The sequence below is a fragment of the Pleurodeles waltl genome, chromosome 11 (genome assembly GCF_031143425.1).
Source record: "Pleurodeles waltl isolate 20211129_DDA chromosome 11, aPleWal1.hap1.20221129, whole genome shotgun sequence".
Classification (NCBI taxonomy): Eukaryota; Metazoa; Chordata; class Amphibia; order Caudata; family Salamandridae; genus Pleurodeles; species Pleurodeles waltl.
The window spans coordinates 881861934-881886113 of NC_090450.1; the positions used below are offsets into that span (position 1 = coordinate 881861934).

Consider the following 24180-nt stretch of genomic DNA (forward strand, 5'->3'; position numbering starts at 1 on the left):
TGGAAAAAAGTGTACGTACATATGGCCCTAAGTGCTGTATTAGCAGGCACTTGAAATTATTTTTTCAAATCTATACCAGTTATAATCATTTACAGTTAACTGCTGAAGATCAAAATAACCCGTTTCTGCACCCAACTGGGCCCAGTGTGCCACTGCTTACAGGCTTCATAAGCATGGATGTCCTCTCACACAAAATAAGGAAAGATGCACTAGTGTTTTGGGATTAAAGAAGCAAAAGCATGCCACAATTTACTAATATCATTTTTTGTACGAAATACTCATTTTAAGAGAAGGTGAGTGGGGCAAATCCGTAGCCAGTGAGATGCTGTGAAAGTAGAGGACCTTCAGTTGTTTCCCAAAGGACAGTATTGGGAATGACATTCCCAGGTGGGAGTGGTGCTGGCAACACATAAAAAGAACCAACGGGAAGGCTTGTTTTCTTGTTTTCTCTTCTACTTTTTGGGTACTTCTGGAACTAGTTTGGTGGTACAGTTTGTACTTGGTTGGTCGATGAAGAATTTTCTGTTAGGTAGGTTAGTTGATAAGAGCACAGATTTGTAAATGATACCTTAAGCGTGCTGCTAGTGGAAGCCAATGTTGGTCTGTGTGGACGATGTGGCTGTTCTCTAGTGATCAGCATGAGTACATGTAGTTCATTTTAGCACAGTGTGCTGTATTACTATCTTGTCCACATGATATCAGAACTGTCAATTCACAGCAAGCAATGTTTTCTCTTTCTATAGGTGTTTTGGTGACCCTATGGATTATAGATCGAATAGGGCGCAAGAAAACAATGGCACTTTCTTTCCTGATTTTTGCATTTTGCTCCCTTCTCCTGTTTCTTTGTGTTGGAAGGTAAGTGGAGAATAATGAAACCACATTTTAATGTTTAGTATTGAGTGTTTTTTGTCAAGTATTTCATTGCTTGTGATGTTACACTGAATTATTTTGTTAAGTGCATCATGTTATTAACAGTTGGTTCCGTGGCGTTATTGTGACTCGCTTGATCTACAGAGCACAATGAGTACTTTGGAAAGAGCCGGGTCTGAAGGTGGCTTCTGAATCACAAGTGGGTATTGACTGCTTGGAGGGGAAGCATTAGCATATCCAACATAGTGGCTGCAACCTCGAACAAAACTCTGACCCTTGCTCTGATAACCTGATACTCTTATCAGTGTTCTTGAAGAGCATTGCCATGTTTGAACTGGTGTCTGCATGGAGAACCTCTTGTTAAACAAGCATTGGCAAGGTCAACATGTCTGAGGATAATGCACTAAAGCATGAAACGTTAGCACATTAGAGAAATACACACTAGAGAGAGTCGGCAGGAGTGGACAGAGGGTGCTAGAATTGTAAAATAGTCCATCAATGCAAGCAGTCGAGTAGAGGCAAAAGGAGATGTCAAAACAGCCAATAGCATTAGCTGAGAGATCAATATTCCACTGAGCTGAGCTAAGATGTGATTGCTGAGGTCTGAAGCCAGTGGCTGAAGTGGCCAGTCAGAGAAAGCCAATGGCTGAAAGAGGTGGACCAGAACCCCACTCCATATAAATTGCTAGCAATAGCTCTGTGTGGCAGTTCTGCTGTCAAAAAAACAGACTTAACAAAGGGGACCTTGATCTTGGTATGCACTCTCCAGCACAAAGCCGAATATAAACCCAGAGCCAACGCAGCAATGCCAATACAGGAGATGTGTGATAACCTTATATGACACCTGATACTTAGGGCCTAATTTAGATATTGCCGGGGGGTTACTCCATCACAACAGTGACAGATATCCCATCCGCCGAAATCTAAATTTCATTATATTCAATGGGATTTCGATTTTGACGGATGGGATATCCATCAAGGTTGTGAGAGAGTAATCCCCCCGGCAATATCTAAATCAGACCCTCAGTCATTTGGTATACAATTGGATTTTCGTATAACATCTGTGCCACTTTTCCGCTATTTCTAAGCACACTGCTGGGTTTTGTGGTCCCGTAAGCACAGCACAAGATATTTTACCCTGAGGGAATAAAGATTATTGTAATAATCAATCCTAAAGACAATATCGGTAGCTGTGTGATAGTTACACTGAACGTCGATTTAGTTCTAGTAACAGGGCCAGAGTTGAATCCTGCGTAAATTGCTCTGCTAGATTTGAAGTCTTAATGCTTGGAAAAGCCCCCCTGGATTCCTGTTAAATACAATTTAACACCTTCCCATTGACCATCCCTTGATTCAGGTCTTCTGTTTCAGTTCAATTCCCTGTATCAGGGTATGTATAAGATAAAGAAAATATGTCCTCAAGGCTCTCATATCAGATCTGTTCCTTGGAACGTATTGTCTTGGAGTGTAAACAAAATCACACCTATCAGTAATTACTCAAAGGTCAAAACAATGTTTTAAAGCATGTTGAGGCCAAGTAAAAAATCCCCTTTGTTGCAACGATGATTACTATGACATGTAATATAGTTGTCATCTGTGTAGTGCTCACTACAGTCTTGTCTGACATTCCAAAGACATGTTGCCACTGTATGTAAGTCTGCATTTTCCCATTGACTCCCGGGGAAATCTAAAGTGTCAAAGAGTACACTCTTAGGCTGATTCATTTTAATTATTAGCTTCATGCGCAGAACAGGAGTGGTGGGCATTACTACATAAGGAAACAAATAGGGAGGTGAAATAAATGGACTGCACCATCATGGGGCACGCAAATGACCACCTTTGTAGGTGAAAATACAGATGAGCAACTAGATTAAGGAGCAGCGGGAAGGATGTTAACATATATTAGAACACTGGAACGTTGGCAGCTCCATTGAAAACAATGGAGTGCTCCGGGCTTTTACTGGCCGGTAAAAGCCCGCAGCGCCAACATTCCAATCTTCTTTGTTCACAGCAGCAGCTGTGAACAAAGCCTCACGGAGCCTGATGGGATTTTAATCCCCTCCGGTTCCGTGAAGCCTTTGTTTTATTTAGGAGAACATTCTGCCCTCTAATGGCAGAATGTTCTAATAGCCTTAGAACCGCCGTAGCGGGCTCTACCGGCTATTAAAGGCCCTCTCCCTTGTTAAAGGCCCTCACCTTCGGCTCGGGCCTTTAACGCGGGAGCGGGCCTTTAATATCCGGTAGAGCCCGCTACGGCGGGTTCTAAGGCTATATTAGAACATTAGATTGTTGCGATCTCCATTGGAGACAATGGAGTGCTCAGGGCTTTTACTGACTGATAAAAGCCTGGGCATCAACATTCCAATATTCTTTGTTCACAGCAACATCTGTGAACAAAGGTCTCACGGAGCCCGAGGGGATTTTAATCTCCTCGGGCTCCACAAGGACTTTGTTTTTTATTTATTAGAACATTCTGCCCTTTAGTGGCAGAATGTTCTAATAGCCTTATAGCCCTTCGTAGCTGGGCTATACCAGCAATTAAAGTCCCGCTCCCTTGTTAAAGGCCCTCACCTTTGGCTTGGGCCTTTAATGCTGGAGCAGGCCTTTAGTGGCCTGTATAGCCTGCTATGGCGGGCTCTAAGGCTATAGTAAGGAATACAGTAAAAGGTACACTTAAAGTGACTGAAAACATGACAGACTGCAGTTCATGTACAAGACACTATGACAGTCCACGCCCTGATAGAACACACTAAGGGACAGATTTAAGAGCCCCTAGTGCCTCCTTGGACTACATTAGCTTCACTTTTTTTTTTACACTAATGGCCCAACGAGGCCAAATCACTGCGCCAAATTGTGCATTGTGCCACTTTGTTAGCTCTTGCTCCACATTATTCCTGCACCAGGCATAATGTATGCAAAGGGGGCGTTCCCCCGTTAGTGGGGGGGCTGAAAGAATGGCGCAAAGAAATCTAAGAGATTTCTTCGTGTCATTTTTTTCAGCACTTTAAACGCCTGCACAGAGCAGGCGCTAAAAGGAGGCACACCATTGTTTACAATGGGCTTCAATGGGCTTTGCGGGATTAATGTCAACATTTTTTACGCTAATCCTGCAAAGCTCCGAACTAGCGTAAAACGTTTTGATGCTAGTTCCCCTAACTACTACCATGGTGTGCCATATCATAGATACGGCGCACAGATGGTGGCGTTAGGGGGGCGTTAATGGTCACAAGAAAAGTGGCGCTGCACGCCATTTTTCCTAAATCTGGCCCTAACAATATAAATGGATGTCAGATCCACTGACGTCAGATACCATCAGAAACCCAGTTCAGAACTTTAGATAATAGTTTACCCTTCCAGTAATATATAGACAGGGTGATACTGATGACAAGATTGAGCCAATAATGTATAAAGGAGATAATGCTGACACTGTTGTCACCAAGGGCGTCGAAAGACTGAGAAAATGAAGTATATCAATATATATTGCTTGTTTTTTGTTGAAAACAATAAAAACTATCTTTACAAAAAACACTCTCGGTGAAATCTACTGTCACAAGCCTGTGTTGCCCGTCGATTAAAAAAACAATAGAAGGATTTCCAAGACAAACGAGTGCATTCAAAGTCTACTATCACAAGTCTGTCGTCGCCCAGTGATAAAAAAACTGCAGGTTTTCCAAGACATACTAGCACATTCATATTCCGATGTTTTCCTTTCATGGAAAAATAAAGTAAATTTTTGCTTTTCCATATTTCTTTTTCGGAACGATTCCTCGTGGAATACATAGGAACAATAAAACTGCACCATCGCCGCTTTCAAAGTGTAATGAAATAACCTCCGTATCGTCAACCGATTGGTTGATGATGCTTTTAGAGTATTCTAAATCTGGGCACACCACAGGTCACCTTGTTTACAATAAATAAAGATGAAAGACAAATGTGATAAATTGACAGTGTATGTTCCGAACTTTAAATGTTTTAATCAGAGCAGGAATGGAGCAAAGTCCTTTTGTGAGAATTGGAGGCAAGCAGGTATGGTTTTGTTCACTTTCGGTTTATTAAGGAGTGGCCTTGTTTAATTTTTCACCGATTATTAACACTATGGAGATTACCAGTTGAATAATGATTGCATCCATTGGGATTTGTGTGTGGTTTCACCATCTTTTCTTATATGGTAGTAAAAACAGAGACAACATTGCGGCTGTCTGATATCTATTTGGGTTATGCATCAGCAAAATAAATGCTAGCCATTCATAGCTCTTAATGCAAATTTTGCATGTGTATGTATTTTTGATATATTACACATTTTCCTGTTTCCCCTTAGGAATGTCCTCACTGTGGTACTCTTCATCGCCAGAGCCTTTATTTCTGGAGGATTCCAGGCTGCCTATGTTTACACTCCTGAGGTAACATCTCGCTTCTTTGTCTATTTGTGGTATGTCTTACTCTTAGTTCATCATTCTGACTACTGCGCAACTCAGAATGGGAAGCAGTGCTTAATTTGGGCCGGTGCTTTCCAGTGCGGGGAACCAGCACTTATTTTTGAGGGCCGGCACCAATTTTTCTGCCTCAAGCATTTACTGTGAGCAAAATACACAATTGGCAAAAAAGGAATAGAAAGACGAAAGAGCGCCACAGAGGGAGATAGCAGAAATCTGCAAGAGTGAGCTGAAGGGGGTAGGGAGTGGCTGTAAATGAACTGAAGATGCCAGTGATTACTTCAGGTTATGCTGCCTCAGTATTCTGTGCTCGCGCATTTAATTGCAGCAGCGCGTGTTTCAGAGGTGAGCTTTGAGCACCGGCACAATTTTATTTACAAATAAAGCACTGATTGGGAGGAATTACGACACTGGGTAAGTACTGTACTGTGAGGTATTGGCATTTACCTGGCCAGTATTACCATACCAACATAAAGGGTTCTCAGAATCAGGGCCAGAGTACAGATATGTGAAATCGTGTAATCTTTTTCCATGAAATGTCACAAAATCTCAGGAGAATATTGTGAAATTACAAAAAATGTGGCTTGCTAGTATGGCAAAAAAATTCACACATTAAAAAAGTCGTGCAGGTACCGGCAGGACACTTGTTCAAGGACCACATTTCTCTTAGACATTTTCATTTTCTACATCAGCCTACCACAGCTGAAAATTACACAATCATGTAATGTGAAATTTAGGGAAATCTTGTGATTTCATGTAATGCAAAGTTCGTAAATTTCATGGTTTTCACTCGTGTAATTAAACTTTTGCCTAGTTCTGAAAGTGTACCGCCATAATAATTTTAGGCTCGGAAATGGGTGGTATAACACATAGGGTACTACTAAGAATTCTTGTTTAGCTTGTATATTTTGCACGTGGATCTAATCCTAAAGACATACTAAGCCAACAAAATCTTCTTAAAATCATTTTTATTTCATTACAAAAATATCTTTTGGACTTTTTTCTCTTTTCTATAATTTACAATATAAAACATGACAATAACAAATTTCCCTACATCACAATACATGTCATTATTTCATCACGTTGCAAAAACATCATATACAATCATCACAAACCCTGCTACTTTCTCAAATTCACTGCAAAGGGAAACATCCTGAACAACTAGGTCTAAACCACTACTTGCCTGAACCACTACTGCTAAACAACTAAAAAGTCTCTACAACTAAGTACTGAACAACTACTGTCTAAACAACAATTGTGCCTGAATAACAATTGCCTGAACAACTAATTTTAAGGTAAGGTTTTCTTTTTGTTTTTTTATGGTTTATTAGTTGTTTAGAATATATATATATATATATATACATATATATATATATATATATATTAGTTGTTCAGGCAATTGTTATTCAGGCACAATTGTTGTTTAGACAGTAGTTGTTCAGTACTTAGTTGTAGAGACTTTTTAGTTGTTTAGCAGTAGTGGTTTAGGCTATAGTTGTTTAGGACCTAGTTGTTCTGTCACATATTCACTGCAACCGCCCAACATCATACTGACTTAAACCAAAATATACATCCATCCCCCTAGCTTTTTTAACAACCCAACAATGAGACAACTATTTGTTGTCTTCATTTGTTGTGTCTCCGACAGAGGACTCAGATAACAGTCAACGCATGTTTCGGTGGGATAAATAAATAACAACCACCTTCTTCAAGACCTATGCGCAGCTGTCCTTTATCTTCACAATAAATTAAATGAGGTTTGTTATGTATTCTTGAAGTATCACTCCTATACACTAATTTGCATCTTCTGATTCATGAAGGCATTTGTATTCTTCAATGTTAAACGACGAAATACAGGAAGGTGTACTTACATAATCCCTCCATATTATAGAGCTTGTGAACTCAATAGCCTTGCTGGCACCTCTTCGAGGCACTGCCCTTTATTGACAGCCAAAATTCTTCTTATAATGCTTGAACAGCCTATGACTCTTGCCGCCGAGCTCTGTGGTCGAGTGACGTATGCCTTGTACAACACTGAAGGATACACATGCCCTCATGTATTAGAAGACACAAGCTAGGGTATAGAGTGATACCAAACCAGAGCTTGAAGATATCAGGGGATTTCTGGGTTCACATGGTTTGATGGTCTTCCATACAATTAGTCTCAAACTAACAAGTAGCTTATTGAATGAAAGTCGTGTGAGCAGTATTATATGATTATACAGGATGCCTACAATTCATGCAATGAGAAATGTGGCACCGCAAATAGAAAGCTCTGTTATAGTAGATTATAGGTGGTGTGTGCAGTGCTAAAGACCTTACCTTGAAAGTGTGGTAGGAAGTTCAATGGTTTGTTCTAAGACAAGTTCTATTGTGGTTTTAACATCTCAACCTGGCAATGGAGTGCATTCAGAGTGCACTAAAAGGCAGAGGTATTGAATTCGGAGTGAGTGAGTTAAGAGGAAAGTGAGTGAAAAGCTTAGTACTGAGCATTTTGTCGACTTAAGTGCCATTTTCATAGCTTTATTACAAACTAGCAGTGACAAAGTGCTGTTGAGTGAAAGGGTGTAATCACACACAGGTCATGAACAATAAAGATACAACACACAAGTCTTTAGTGCAGGTGCTGGGGCATTAGTGGCCTGACAGCAGTGTCCTGAGGGCACTTAGGTCCAGATGTATGTTGCACTGGTTGCAAAATACTAGTCAAAACATTGGGGCCAGTATGTTTTGCGACCAGTGTGGTATTTCGCAAACCGACCTATGTACTAATACATCAGATCGCACAGTACCGCTTCCTAATAGGTTGCAATTTGACCAATCTCATGACTATTAACAAGGTACTTTACAAATTGTACCCCACCAGGAATCGCAGCCATCACAGGGATAGTAATCTGCTGAGGTCAGCAGATCACCTTGTCTGTTACTGCTTTTAAATAAAGCAATTATTTTTAATATGCAGCCCCTTTTCCTTAAAGGAAAATGGGGGATGCGTTTAAAAAAAATGAAAATGTTACTGACTTATTTAAGAGTAGGCAGTTGTCCTTGGGATGACTGTCTACTATTCAAAAGCATTTATGAATGGCTTACCACTACATGTTCAGTAAAGTATTATTGTTTGGCAACTGGATTTCAGTCGCAAAGCATTAATACTTACCACTTCTCTTTTATATTTGGAAGGGGCACCCTAAACATGTCCCTTCCAAATACCAAATCAGTATTTGATCTCAAACTTAAATTGTGATTTGGTAACCTGTTACCAAATTGCAATTGAATTTTGTACATAAGGAAAGGCGTTTTTGCGGTTTCAAACAGCCCTATTCTGAAAGTCCTTTGCGTCTTTAAAAAGGCTACGTACATCTGGCTCTAAATGCTAACATCTTCCAAGGTAGTGTGCTACATCTAACCATATCTTCCAGAAAGCCTCATGTCCTTGCAGACGGTCTGGAGGGATCAGATCGGCAGCTTTGGCAGAGGTGCAGGAGAATACTGAAGAAGCTCAAATATGAATCATCTTAGGGTGCTGACACATGCATATTTTGTTATTTTTACAGGTTTACCCTACAGCTACTCGAGCTCTAGGTTTGGGGACCTGCAGTGGGATGGCGAGAGTCGGAGCCCTAATAACCCCATTCATTGCACAGGTAGGTACAGTAATTGGATTCTTCTGAAATGAGGAGTTGATGTCAGGTATTTCCTTCTTTAAATAAACATATATTTAATATAGTATGGCACTGATTAGTCTTTGTGCCATTTTGAGCAGCATAGTGCAGTGCTAAACTTTCTAAGTGAAGCCAGTGATATGTTGCTATGTACAAAGACGTTCTTTCTAACAACATGTATTCTAAGGTATCCTGTGCCAGGGTGGCTCCTTCGCAATGGTGAAGGAGTGTCGCCCCACTAGCTAAGAGCCAGAAGCTGAAAAATAAAACAATTTATATTTTGTTTTATTTTCCAGCTGCTGGCTCAGCTGAGCCAGCTTGTGAAGGGAGAGCGGGGCTGGTCCATGGGAAGTGGGAGGTAGGGGAATGGAGTCAGTGCACTAAGTGTGCATGTTAGTTTGGCCGGGGTCTTAGGCCGGCCAAACTGCCATGCGCACTTAGGTTTTTCCAGCCTGGCTGCTTTGAAGAAGCCGCTCAGACCAATCCTGGGCTGCTCTCATGCTAAGTATATCATGAGAGCAGCACCAGGATCGCGTGGGGGAGCCTGTGCTGGTGTCCCAGGGAATGCTGGGACACCATCAGAAGAGCGTGAGGCAGCCGGCGTCGTTGGGAAAGGTCCATTTTTTTAATTACTATTATTGATTTTTTAAATGATTACTTATTGCCTCCCCCAAGCCTGCCCGCCTTTTTCCTTCAGATTTGCAGCTGCCGTGGCTGATCCTGTGACTGTTGGCCTCTGTGCCTGATGGAGAAAACTAAGTAGTACATTGCTAAGTCAAGCCAGTTGAAGTGTATAGGCATGAATATAAACTTTGAGCCCCTGGTATTCATTGCTTACATGCAGTGGTGGTAACCGCAATAATGTCACCTTTGAAAGTGGTTGCTTCTCGGATTTTACCCCTTCTTGTCTAGGTCTCTAGATGACTGAACAAGGGGTGGAATGGAGACAGTTGTCTGCAGATGGAGCCCTGGGTCCAAGAGATTTGAAGGAGGTGGTATAATGACGGGTGATGTTCCCCGGTTTCCTCTACACCCGCCTCTTCCAGGTCTCTGCTGATCCAAATCATGCTGAAAAAGGCAGATGGTGCTGGTGCATCTACATCCACCATCTTCCCCATCAGCCATGGGTCTGTGCAGACCTGCAGCAGACAGTCACTCCAAGATAGCCACCACCAGAACGGTGTCTGCTTTCCACTCTCCTCTTTGTAGCGGGCAGCAGGACTGAAATGCAAAGGAAAGCCTAGAGTGTTAAGTAAGAATCTGGAAGGATGCTAGGTATTGATTTTGTTAGTCTGAAGCAGATGAGAGAGAGAGGTGGAAGGCCGTTTGATGTATAGGTCAATTATTGCACAACTGATCCATATGAACATTTTACAGCAGATCATGCAGTTGCAAGTATGACATCACCACAAACAACATAAATTGTAGATAAATAGCTATCAATATCGTTAGGTGGGGATTTCATCTCATTGTTTCAAGTGACATCATAGACAGTGATGTCACTTGGAAACTCTTTGTAGAAAACAACCATGTCATAGGTTACTCTCACTATATAACTGTAGACATTGTATATGCGCCCCATAATTACTCACTGTTCTTACATCATAGCAGTGCAAACATAAATTGTTTCACTTCTGTGATGTAGCAGTAATTGCAGAGACGACCAGGTAACCAGGCCCTGCCTTCTAAAAGTAAAGGATGCCTCACCTTCCAGTAACAACAAGGCAGTGCCTGTAAATAGAATTGTCCTTATATGACTTAAGCAACGTAAACACTGCTCTTGGTAAACAGAAAAATACGAAGGGGTTTCAAGTGAAACAAGCATTGGGAAAATCGGTAGGTCTGGCGTTGGCTGTCTGCATTTTGGCTTTGTTCATGCTTTTTTTGCTACGTTTTTGTAATACTTTATTGTTTGGGCAACCTCTGGACTCTTCCAATATAAAAAACGTTGTCATGACAAAAATATTTTGTGTCTCAAAAAACACACACCGCCACCGTAGTCCCTGGCACTGAAGGGAGTACTTCGTGCGAAGATGTGCTCCTTGTGAAAGTGCAGGGTGCCAAACTCACAATGAAGTCAGCCGTGCCGATGGTGTACTGGGCGGAAGAAAAATGTGAATGACTCAACAAAAGAATAAGGGATGAAGAGTACTGGTTGAAGGACTATGTAAAATGTATATTATATGTATATTATTTTAGCAAAATCAAAAGGTTTTTGCCAAAGCCAGACCTAAAAGCAAATTTGTAAATTGTTAACACAAAATGATTATGAAAGGTTAATCCTAAAATAGTTTACAGTAAATTAAAGGGGGTAATTCGTAACAATTAAATAAACAGACCATTTTCAAATACGATATTAACATTTTACTATAAAAAAGAAAAGTACAATGTTGATAATAAATGTGTACATTCTCTGCTGTTGATAGCTACCCTTTTACATTTTATATGCACTCTTCTGATGCACAAGAAGACTCAACCTAAAGGCCATTAGCTTCTAGCTGCACAGATCAAGGCCTTCATCCCTGCATGGTCAGAGTGAACAAGTGTTTTCGGTGTCCACTATTGGTGGTGTTAATGTAGACAGCGAGTTTACGCCTGTTTTCTTAACTGTATGTGTACTTCTAACCAGGGACAGTTTAAGGATTTTGGGGGCCCTGGGCCAAACGTATTATGGGGGCCTCTGTTCGTAACAGCTTTGAATTTATGATCCAATTTCAGTTCACAGGCACACTCCTCCAATTTCTAAGTGTGTTTACATGTAATATTTAGGGGTAGTGACGTGTTTTAATATTGTAACACAGCAGCAGCTAGCTAATATTACTGCAAATAATCTCTGTGACATCCTCCTATTTCTCACATGTGAGGTCCTTTTTGATCTAAAAGACATTTATGGATGTTGCATGAAACAAACTCAACATTTCTCTGCAAAAGGTCTGTAACAGAGTCTCATACATTAACACATTAAAAATAACTTAAAAGAAAACAGTATTTAAAACAATTTGTTTAAGTATTATTCAAGGTAATCAGGGCAAGACTCTCAGCAGAACAGAGCTGGCTCTATCAGGGTCCCCCTGAAAAGCTGGGGCACTAGGCCAGAGCCCACTTTGCCTATGCCTTAAAACGCCTCAGCTTTTAACCAATCTCAAAATGCAGCGAGTGCTGGTATGTCTCTGCTGTAATAGGTAGACCGTCTGTATTCTAACAAAGATTAGTGGTTTTTGTTCATAAGAGATCAAGGTCTTTATGTATCAACACATTTTGCGATAGACACAGAATGGGGAAAACTCGTTGATACACCAGGCCTTAAATCTATACAGAAGCTATAAAGAACTTATTCTAATTTCATGGTGTGAAACTGGGATTTGTTTGTTTTTCTTGAAACTTGTAGTGTGTACTAATTTAAGTGTGCTTTGTTTCCAACTTTAAATGGAACGCTGGATTACAAAGAATATTTCAAACGTTGGTTGGTCTGCTATGCCACGAACCTGTACCCAAAATGTTTAAATTGTACATTTGTTGTTGTTTGAACTTACAGACCTTAAGATGTGCTAAAATGAATTTGTTTTTCAAAGTTATAAAACTGGTTCCAGATCATGAAGAAGGGTTTGATTTTGTTCCAGGTGTCCTACTGTCCCCCAAAATGACTAGAGGGCTATCATGCCGATTTGTGACATGCGCAGTCTGGGAGAAATCCAGGTGGGCGGGTCTGATGGCAGTCAGAAGTTACCGGCCCCTGTTGTAACAATTGGTTTCCTTGGATCCCTTCACTCACTGGGTAGCAAGGAAGAGCATTCCAAGGCTTAAAACATAAATAAAGAAAGATCCCAAAAGTCAAGTAACCTGTTTAATGTACCATGTATCCCCACGCTAGGTTATCATCAAATAATTGTACTGTAATAAGTGGAGCATCAGTTACAAATTATAAAACATTTCAGATGTTGTTTGAAACATAGACTGTATTAAACTTTCATTTCTGTACCAAGAATATGCATTAATTTCAACCTTGATATTCATATTCTGTGAAAATGAAACATTATGCAAAGTTGCCTAGTAAACTCACAGAACGACAAAGGTCAATCCACTCCTCCCCCCACCCCTCAGTCTTTGGGCAAAGGTCCAAGCTCAATGCATGTTTGCTAATGCCTGGAAACACTCATGGGACCCTTATTACAGTGCCCCAGAGAATTAGGGCGATCCAGCTGAAAATTAAGTAATGCACTTTGCCTTGGGAGGGCACAACTTCTCCCGGGTGGCCCCTAGCATAAATCTGAAGCTTCCACACTGCCCTTCCACAATGCCCATGACTTTCCTCAGCACTACACACCAAATATCCAAATCTTGTGAGGTGCCCCTCATGTCTGTTGGAGATGTCCTTTAGTCCAGTGGTTACTTTCAGAAAAAAATAGGTGCAAGGCCCCAAGGTATACCTTAGGTTGCAACCGCAGGTTGCACCACCCAGCGTGCGTGCCACTGCTGCAAAATATCACTACCAATGGCCTGGTCATGCTGCTATTTATTATTTTTACTGTATATTAAATTGCTAAACTGATGTACTCTGCTGAAATTAGACAGAAGTGCCAATGTTTAGGATTAAGTGCCAGTGAGGAGCACCAGCAAATATGGCACAAATTAAACACTGCTTTAGCCTCAGGCTACTTCCTTTTGAAATTGGCCTCACTGGTGAATAATTCTTCTTAGCTGACAAAATAACAGTACCTGCTAGCACATTTCTCTTTTTTCTGCACCCGATGGCATATTTTGTTGTTGAATACGTGGGGGACTCTGCCCACTCAGATGTGAACCACGCGGGAGCTCAAACCCACACATTAAGCTGACTCCCACCTGATCAGCACTTCCACTCCTACTGGTGGGGCAGCAGTTTGTCCTCTGCTCTTGTCTCACCCTGCGCTCGCCAAGTAGCTCTCTTCTTACATACAAGTAGGAGATCGGTGGTTGCTGCTAGATCTGGGCTACCCCCCACTGCATACCTCAGACTAAGTTGTGGGGCTACCTTCGGCTGTGCTGATCAGTGGCTCAATTCCAAAGTTGAGTGAGATGTACTCAGTGATGTTGGGGCCTCCGCATCCCAAAGCACAGGCCTTCTTTGTGTGATGCTGCACTCTTTGTTGGCTGATTTCCTAGGGCAATAGCCCTCCCTGGGTGAATAACTAATAAAACGCAGTGTGTAGTACAGAGTTTAACTGTTGGGTTATTTTTCTATATAACTGATAAGCAGTGGGTTGGACATTACATTAGTGTGTCTGTTGGTTGACTGTTGAGTACTCAGCTCTTGCCTTCCTTACTGCGTCCCTGAGAAGCCTGTGTCAGATTGGCCTCATTATCCTGAGAGTCAAGTATGGAAAGGGTTGTAGTTGGCCCAGTTTGCAGATATACCAGCATGGATCCCAGGTCCCTGGGGCAAATATTATCAACCACCATGGTTGGGCCCTAGTAGCCTCTGTTTACCCTGTGCCCCTGAACAGGGTCTGAAACAAAGTAATACATATATATTTAAAAACATGGTTACATCTTTACAAAAATAAGATAATTACCAACTATTCTGCATTTACTATATCTATCCGTCTTACAAATTAATCTACGTACGTTGACGATATAGATATCATCAAGGTGTATATATGTGGAGGTAGGAATAGTACATCTATTCTTAATTATATATATGTACCTTCAGGATAATCTAGTAGTAAATATTTTGATGGGTCAGTATTACAAACATTTCTGTTCTGGTAGAAAACCCTTCATCCAGTTAGTACATTTAATGTTATAATGCCTGCTCATCTTCCATGAGTCATGCTTGGGATTTTGCTCAAGACTTGGACAGAATAGGCTGACATGTAGGCAGAAGTGCAATTCCACTCAATGTTGCGATCATTCATTACATATTCATAACATCAGTTCCACATGAGTGAAAAAATTAACTGATGTGAAGGAGGCTGAATGGTCCAAAAGTTCAGTTATTAATATGGTGAGACCCTAGTCCTATTGCAGTAGGGTGCTATGTCTAATCATGTTTATGAATACAATTCTGTAACCTTGCCTTGCTGCTGTTTTAAGTTTGAAATCATCTTACAGTACTATATTGTATCTCGCTGCTTAAGAGAGAGATTGGTTATGTCATGTTCTGCTACTATATTGTTTCCTGCTGCTGAAGAGGTAGACTGTTTATGTCATGTTAATTTACTATATTGCATCCTGCTGCTCAAGAAGTAGACAGCTTTTGTCATGCCATGTTAATATATTGCATCCTGCTGGCTCAAGAAGTAAACTGCTTATGTCATAGTACGGTACTATATTCCATCCTGCTGCTCAAGAAGTGGATTGTTTTGTCATTTTGTGTTACAATATTGTATCCTGCTGCTCAAGAGGTAAACTGCTTATGTCAGGTTATGTTACTAAATTGTGTCCTGCTGCTCAGGGTATGGACCACTTATGTCATAATATGTTACTATACTGTATCCTGCTGCTAGAGAGATAGGCTGCTTATGCTGTTTCTTGTTTACTCCTCAGGTGATGCTAGAGTCTTCAGTATACTTAACGCTATTGGTCTACAGTGGCTGCACCATCCTAGCAGCCCTGGCTTCCTGCTTTTTGCCAATTGAGACAAAGGGACGAGGCCTACAGGAGTCAAGTCACCGAGAATGGGGACAGGAAATGGTAGGAAGGGGATCTCACTCCTCGGTCAACCGATCACACTCTGGATCACAGGAAGGATGGGAGGGGAAACAAGGCTGAAGCACGGAACATACACTGTGCATAAACTTGAAAAGCTGATGTGTGTCAGCACAATGTGTCAAAGTGAAAGAGAGTGTGGCATGGACCTCAGAAAGTTGTGTTCTTTGTGCTCTATTTGCCCATGCTTGTAAAAATGTAACAGTGTAATTGGAGGTGCTTGATCCAGATGACAGGGAAACTTCACAAGGTCATTTCCATAGTCTACTGTGCTTGCATGGTCAGCTACCCAGCTTAGAGCATTCAGAGGGAATACGTAACTCACTGCCTGATTGCAATTCAGTGACAGCTGTAAAAGACTGCATCATGATGCTTGAAAGCAAACAGAATAATATGTATACTCTGCTCCTGGCTGAAAATGTGGCAATTTTCACTCTCCTCAAAATGGGAATATTTATTAGATGTCTGCCTGCCTTGCACTTTCAGTCTCAGCAAAAACCATGTGGAAAGAACAAAACGTTTTCTTAAGATTTTGTGCTGAAAAGGCCTGTTTTAGGAATAATGAATTAATCAGTACTTGACAAACTGTTGTGTGTGTTGACAGATTAAATTGTCTTCATAGCTGAAGAATTGAACATCTAGACCCAAATTTACTAAGCCCTTTGCATTGCCATTGCATCACGCAAGGAGACACAAGGGCTTAAGTGATGTTTACTAAGCCACGCAAAGCCACCTTGCATGGCTCTGTGTGGCTTAGTAAATGCAGAGTTATGCAAAGCAGCGCAAATCGCTGCCTTGTGTTACCCTGCATTGGGAAGACGCTCCAGGCGTGGAGTGTGGGGGCCTTCCCAGGCATTGATCCATGGTTGTTGGTGCATTACTAGATTTACTAAGGGTAGTAAACCTGGGACTGCGTCAAAATGCTATACCATCCCAACAGAGGCATAACGAGCATGTTTATTTCTCCTCGTTATTTCATCTTTCTATGTATTCTGCATTCTGCAGCACACATCGAAAGAGGAAAATGCCTCTGGGGATTTTTTTTGTGTAGGAAGGCATCTCTTCCTACACACAAACAAACCTGCCTGTAATGCAGGGACCATGGCACTTGGGCGCAAGTGTGCCTGCATTGGCCACAGCAGAGAGAGAGCAGGAATGTACCGTATCTTCGTAAAATGTGCCTCATTCCCGCTCTTTCCATTTGACACAGCTCAGCAAGTTGTCTTGCTGTATTGCTTCAAATGTTAGTAAATCGGGTTCCCGGTGTACAGAATTGTTTTATGTTTATTGTATATACTAATGAGATATACTGTAGGATTGATGCTAACAGTTAAGATCGTATGGGGCATATTTATACTCTGTTTGCGCCGGAATTGCGTCGTTTTTTTTTACGCAAATCCGACGCAAAGCTAACTCCATATTTATACTTTGGCGTTAGACCCGTCTAGCGCCAAAGATCTTGGAGTTTGCGTCATTTTTTTGCGTGGACACCTACCTTGCGTTAATGATATGCAAGGTAGGCGTTCCCGTCTAAAAAATGACTCCAAGGCATGTGCGCCTTATTTAAACTCCCGTGCAAAAATGGCGCACGGGAGTGGGCGGGTCAAAAAAATGACGTCCAGCCGCTTTTGCGTCATTTTTTAACGCCTGGTCAGGGCAGGCGTTAAGGGACCTGTGGGCTCGGAAGGAGCCCAGAGGTGCCCTCCCATGCCCCCAGGGACACCCCCTGCCACCCTTGCCCACCCCAGGAGGACGCCCAAGGATGGAGGGACCCATCCCAGGGAACTTAAGGTAAGTTCAGGTAAGTATATATATTTTTTTTTGTGGCATAGGGGGGCCTGATTTGTGCCCCCCTACATGCCACTATGCCCAATGACCATGCCCAGGGGACATAAGTCTATCCATAAGTCCCCTGGGCATGGCCATTGGGCAAGGGGGCATGACTCCTGTCTGTGCTAAGACAGGAGTCATTTCAATGGGGGTTGGGAGTAAAAAAAAATGGCGCAAATCGGGTTGAGGCCAATATTTTGCCTCAGCCCTGACTTGCCCCATTTTTTGACGCCCAAGCTCCATTTCCCCCTACGCCGGCGCTGCCTGGTGTGGGTCATTTTTTTTACGCACACCAGTCAGCTGCGTCGGCTAACGTCATTCCATAAATAAGGCGCCCGCATGGCGCTTTAGAATGGCGTTAGCCGGCGTTAAAATTTTTGACGCACAACTGCGTTGGCGCAGTTGTGCGTCAAAAAGTATAAATATGGCCCTATGTTTCTATTTTTCTTCGTTGCTGGAAGCATTACGTCTGCTTGTAAAATTGACAACTGTTTCAGCTTTTTTTGTAACTGTGTGTGAAAGTGTAGTCAGTGATTTAACGTGTGGTTGAATTATGGTTCCTGTAAATAGTTGACATAGTCATACAGTTGTGTACCCAATTCTATTTCAGAAACAAATGTTAAGTTTCTTTCGAGCAAGGGTCCTAGACAATCCCAGGTCTCATACTACGGATATATCTATCCCCTTGAGACTGTGTTGGGGGTACATGTGATTCAGCATGATCTGCAGCCCCTTCTGTAATACAGGAATGTCCTGGGAGTGCATAAAGTGGGCACACATGCCTGTTGCTGCCTAAGGCACTTTTGGAAATACAGTTGGGATATTAAGAGGCCGAACCAGAACATGGGCATGTGCTTTTCACCCTTGAATATTAAATCTCAAAAGAGGAAAATGTAGGCACAGTAACATTCTTAGAATTATTTCACTAACCTTGAAAGTGCAGAATTATTTACAGTATGTAGGACAAAATAGCATATCTGACCTATTCAAGTATGCTCAAAAAGAGGGAATATAATCTACAAAATAGGGCATGACCATATAGCTAGCTTAAATTATGAAGACATTTCCCTTTAAACTGCCAACTGCAGAGCACTGAGCCCTGCGATGTTAAGCACAGAATGTTTTCTAAAATAAAAACAGATTATCAAAATTAAATAATATTGAAAAAATAATTAAAGCTATTTTTTGGCTTGATTGTGTAAACAGGGTATAGAGTTTGACAAAATAGTACCTGGTTCATAAATGAAATCTGACACAGGCCTTGCAATCTGGTAAGATTTCAAGGCCTGTGTTGTGACAGGCTGATAAGGCAATAGACTGTCTTACACTTGCTGAAATACACCTACACCGATTTTAGACGTAGCAGTTCAGTTCATGATATTTATTACAAAGACGTTTCTGTTTAGTTTCTGTGCACAGTTCGGAATTCTGTCAGATGAAAATACAGTGACTCAGCGCACCCAGTCCTTAGTAAAACCATGTTTTCATGCAATAGACTGTTCTCTCCTCGATTGAGAAATAATGAATACAACCTGAAAAGAAAAAGATGATTTTCCCATCGAAGCCAATTCCCATGCATTACGGCAAGAGACATTGCTGTTTGCTTTTGAAAGAATTGAGACAAAACAGCAAAAGAGGTATCATCGCAGGTTGCTTCTGAAGGAATGAAACTAACAACAAAAGGACTGTTCTGAGTAGGATTTAGCTTCTGGTTTATTATTGGATACGTTTGCAATCTAGTACTATTATTCCTCTAGCATCTAACAGCAAAGTAAAGTAGGTATTTCTACATAATTACATAGTCGTTCACTCTGCATACTCTCTGAAATTGGCGTTATGTTCTCACTCTGTGACTGAACCAGTGCTTAATTTGTAAATAAAGAGGTGCCGGTGCTCAAAGCCCTACTCTTAAACACGAGGCTGTTGTAATTAAATCTGCCAGCACTGAATACTGAGGCAACGTAATCTTGAAGCCATCTCGGGCCTCTTCAATCCATTTACGGCCACCCGTGCCCCTTCTGCTCATCCTGCAAATTTCTACTTTCTCCCTTTATGACGCTTTTTCGTTTTTCCTTCTTCCGTCTTTCCCATATGTGTCTTTTGCTCGCAGCAAAATGCTTTAGGCATAAGAATAAACCCCGGCCCTCACAAATAAGTGCTGGTGCTTAGCACCAGAAACAACAAGCACAAATTAAGCACTGGACTGAACTGGCTTTGCACCATCCAATATCTCTTAAATGTAGGTGGAAAGATATTTGTTACATTTTAGCTGATTCCTTCACAAAGTCATTCTCTAAGAAATCTCTGATTTTCAACATGGTTTTGTTCTTTGGTGACCCATGGTTGAGTATATAAATACTACGTCCTGCATTTTGACTCAGAGGAAGCTGAGCGTATAAAACTCTAGCTTGTATTTGTTGTGGTGGGCTTTAGTGAGAGCCCTAAGAGTTTGTGAGGCTTGGAGTGGACTAGAAGATGACGAGCTCCTAGTTTGTTGCTCAAGTTTGGGATTGAGTCTGACTTCCCATCTGAGGAAAGTAACTAATGGGGAATTGTTGAAGCTGTTTAGAATCTACTGGGGCACAAGACACATATGTCATCGTCTGCATTCCTATTAGTTGTTTACATGACACCCTTGATTGACAAAGCAAATTAATCATACAGGTTCAGTTGAACTCTGGGTTATGACAACCTTCCTTCAGGTCATTATGGACTCTGTTTCCAGTCATGGGCTTTTGTGCAATATCTTAAAGGATTCTGGCTGTTCTAGTGTTGTGTTCCTTCATTGAACTAATTAGACTAAAACTCCTTAAATCAATGATGTATAGGTGAAAGGTTCAGAACTGGCCAACTGGTGTCCATAATAACCTAGAGCGAGGTTGTCAGCTTAAGGTTAATTAAAATATGATTTTGTCCTGACAGTGTTACCTTGCCCCCCTAAAAAACAAACAGTACTGTGTAATATTGACATATGTATTAGAAAATGTTTAGCATTCTGCAGTCAAACTCAATATAGCAAAAATGACTGCTATCAAATCTGATGTCAAGTAAAAGTATTGGGAATGATTGTGGAATATTTCAGAGTTAAAATTAATATTATGACGCTTAAGTACAATTATAGGTGTTCCAAAAAATGCTTCAAATCCTTAAAAAACAGTATATCACTGCAGTTCTTTTGTAAGCAGAAATAAAATTGTAAACATGGTAGTACTCTTCCTACATCTTTATCTTTTTCTGGCACATCCATTATGCAGCTTCGAAAATACTTTTGTTGTCTTCATTCCTCAGTATACGGATTAATATGGTACATAAGAAACCAAGGTAGATTCTTAAAGTTAAACAGCTATCTAAGAACAAAGCAAGATAGCACAGCCAAAATTTTAAATCTACTAGGCCATTGTAGTCCATTGTTGAAGTTGATGTCAGGAAAGATAAGATATTCCAGAGACGCTAATACATTACTGCCTGCAGATGCATTGTGGGCTTCTATCTGCTAAACGGTAGCTGACCAAATTGGTTAATAGGGTTAGGCTACAGCTATTCAAAATATCTTCTGCGTCTGGTTAGTTGTAAAAAAACAGTAATACATATGCTTTGGGTAATGCACAAACCTCCCAGGTTTCATTCTTAGGTATAAATTATCTCTGGACTACCTAAAGTGCAGTGATGCTATGTTAAAGGCTAATTGTGCAGTATGACAACAACTGACAATAATGTATTTCACCTATCCAGCTATTCAAGCTTTTGAACCCGAATTAAGTTTTAAAGGCACTACAAAATGTAGGAGAAATATCTTCTAATGTACGATTGATGGTCTTTTGCAGATATATATTATGCCAAACAAATCCTTTTTATTTGAAGATTCAGGGCTGGTTCCAAAATCATTTATGGTCTGACTGAATAATTCTGGGAGCTCTTTTTGTAGAAGATAGTCTTGATGAATTTAATTTCAAACTTAATTTTTTACATGTCCTTTTTTCAGTGCCAAAAAACTGGGTATACAAAGATGATTGGCTCCTGGCACACTGTGTTTTGATACTCTATTAATTTCTTCTGAGGAAAATGTGTGGATTAGTCAATTTTTGGTATGCGAAATACAATGATAATGACCAGATTCAAAATGCAACATTTCAAGCCATTACATAATTTACTCTACTTTCCAAAAAGGATAGACTTCCAAATTCAACATGTTCAAAATGTAGGCTGCCCTCGGTTATTTTGGCTCACATACTATAGGGTGGGAGGAACTTATGCAGTAATTATATTTTATCTGAAGATGGGTCCAGAATGTGTTTTGTTTTAAATATCCATCATGAGCAATTGACATGCAATAATAGTGAGGAAGGTACTATTATTGCTGTGTGCCATGGAGTATAACTCCACACTGTGTGATACGGAAACCAGGAATAATCGAAGCAAAGTTCTTGGAAAAAGGGTTGCATAGCTTTCAGGTGCCAGTAGAATAGATTCTGGGAGTTGTGAGGCTTGCTACCTAGTTGTGTCACTTTTAACTGACCGCCTATAAGTGTATTTTAACATATGTTCTTTCCAGAAGTAGTAGGTTGATATACTAATAATATGCTGTCATATGATTTCTTATGTAGGTGGCCCACAGTATGACTATGGTAATCTATTTCCATTTGTTTACCATTCATATTTAACACATTTTGTTTGTACGAATTATTTAACACATTATTTATTGGAGTATTGTTAGTTACAATTTTGGAGTACTCTGTTTCCTTTTTACAATGCCAATTTAAATATGGGAAAATAGAAAAAGACACAAGTATTCAGCAGCACAGTCAGCACAAGGGTGCATGTGTTTCATTCTGCATACCATTTAAAACTGGAAGTGAGCTATGATTCCAGGTTTGTGGGATGAACAGAGCGAAGGAATAGCCAAACCCTTCTTTAATTGTGAATAACAAAGTCCAAGAATTGTACGTTGCTTGTCTTTCGGGATTAAGACTTACTAAACATGTATTTAACATTTCTGTAGCTAAATTGTTGTTTTGCTTGAACTAATATGGATGACATACATCTCTGATAGCCTAGTATACGTCAGTTGTTCCTAATTGAAAGAAACCTTCATGTCAAGCCTCAGAGCACTGCATGCTTTGAGCAACGTATGAGCAGCAACATGTCACCACAAACCCATTAAGGAAGTCAGTGATCTGAACCATCTATCAATTTGTAGCAGCTTTTAATCAGTGTTAAGCATACAAACCCCAGTGTTCAATCTGGAGATGTGATTGGGAGCAACGAGCATGAATTAGAAAGGTAATGATGAACGTACAGTTAAAAAAGCATCCCCAAATCGGAATGAAATATGAGTCAGAGATGGAACTGATGTTGAAGAGGGAAAAGTAACTTAAACTGTTACTTCTGGGCCTCATTAATATCAATATAATGATGTTATTTGTCTTGTTCTTCAACTTCAAAGAAATAATAGGATGCCTGAAGGCAAAGAGAATCTTTACCATTTTTTTTTTTACCAAAGGGTTCAGTTTCACCATTCTAGGTTTAAATTCTTAGTATCTGGTAGTGATCAAACATACTATTTCGTCTATCTTCTTTTTTCACCGCTACAACAATTTGAATGATATTGACCCTGATCTGGATGAATATAATGTGAGGTATGATTCAGAACTACCTTCTTTCTTATCCCTACTAGCGAAGGGCCACAAATACATGAAAGGTGATTTATCGTATTACCTTTGCACCCCAATATTCTTTTTCCTTTTGAGTGCCAATGGTGAATCAACTGGCCAATAATCTTAACATTTGGTCTTGGCAACATATTGATCAATGCTTGTCAAGAGGATTTGGGTTGAGAGTAAGCTGCATGGCGAAAAGTAACATTTTTGCTGTCACTAAGGTAATGCCTTTTAACTGTTTTGTTTACATTCTGAGTGCCATGTCTGTATCCCATGTTGGATTAAGATTCAAGACATTAATGCCTAAGTGATGTGGATGTCATTGAGGAGACTGCTCCCTTCTGTGTCAAGCAATATAGAGCTTGGCATGGAAATAAGCTTATGGGTGAATGTAATTGTCTTGCACTCAACTGAAGGTGGCACCAACATAAATACCTGTCTAATTAATGTGCACAACTGCAAACTACAACAGCTCAACACCTTCTAAACTTCGATTAGGAGGGCTACTATGTGAACTCAAGAGATTGAAAAATGCTATTGTGTGTTTAACTGTACAGTTTCTATGCTGGAAATGTTTTACCGTTTACATTTTATGTACATTAAGCTTATACAAATATATTATGTTTATTTGTCAAAAACGAAATATCTGATTTTCACATTAGATATTTTATGTTGAATAAAGTTTTTAGAAAACAGTTTGTTGCCTATTGAATTTTATGTAGCAGATTCTGGAATTGGAACAAAATGTAGTACTAAACAGTAAAGGAGGGTATGCCTTTTTGTTGCATTGCATACCCAACATCACAGCAAAGGTTATGGTGTGGTCAATTAAATGATTGCAGATATTATATGGCTGTTGGTTAAAATAATTTAAAACCTTCACAAATCTGTCTGTTACGCTTTACCATTCAAAACTATTTCTGGGGCAGTTTTTCGGATAAGCCACCTATATGTAAGTAACAATTTCTTAAAGTTTCCAAACTGTTAGGTTTTACATTCAGCTAAACTTGTCTCTGAACTCTGTCCATTGTGTTTCAAACT

At 40.4% G+C, this 24180-nt stretch overlaps 1 protein-coding gene across 1 annotated transcript in view; it reads left to right on the top strand.

The window, feature by feature from the left end:
- Positions 1-23828, top strand: part of SVOP (SV2 related protein) — a 305181-nt gene extending 281353 nt beyond the window's left edge. The window contains exons 13-16 of the mRNA XM_069214772.1: positions 744-855; positions 5189-5270; positions 8858-8947; positions 15491-23828. Coding sequence (XP_069070873.1) covers positions 744-855; positions 5189-5270; positions 8858-8947; positions 15491-15715 — 509 coding nt within the window. The 3' untranslated portion in view covers positions 15716-23828. The remainder of the gene's footprint in view (positions 1-743; positions 856-5188; positions 5271-8857; positions 8948-15490) is intronic.
- Positions 23829-24180: the final 352 nt, after the last annotated feature.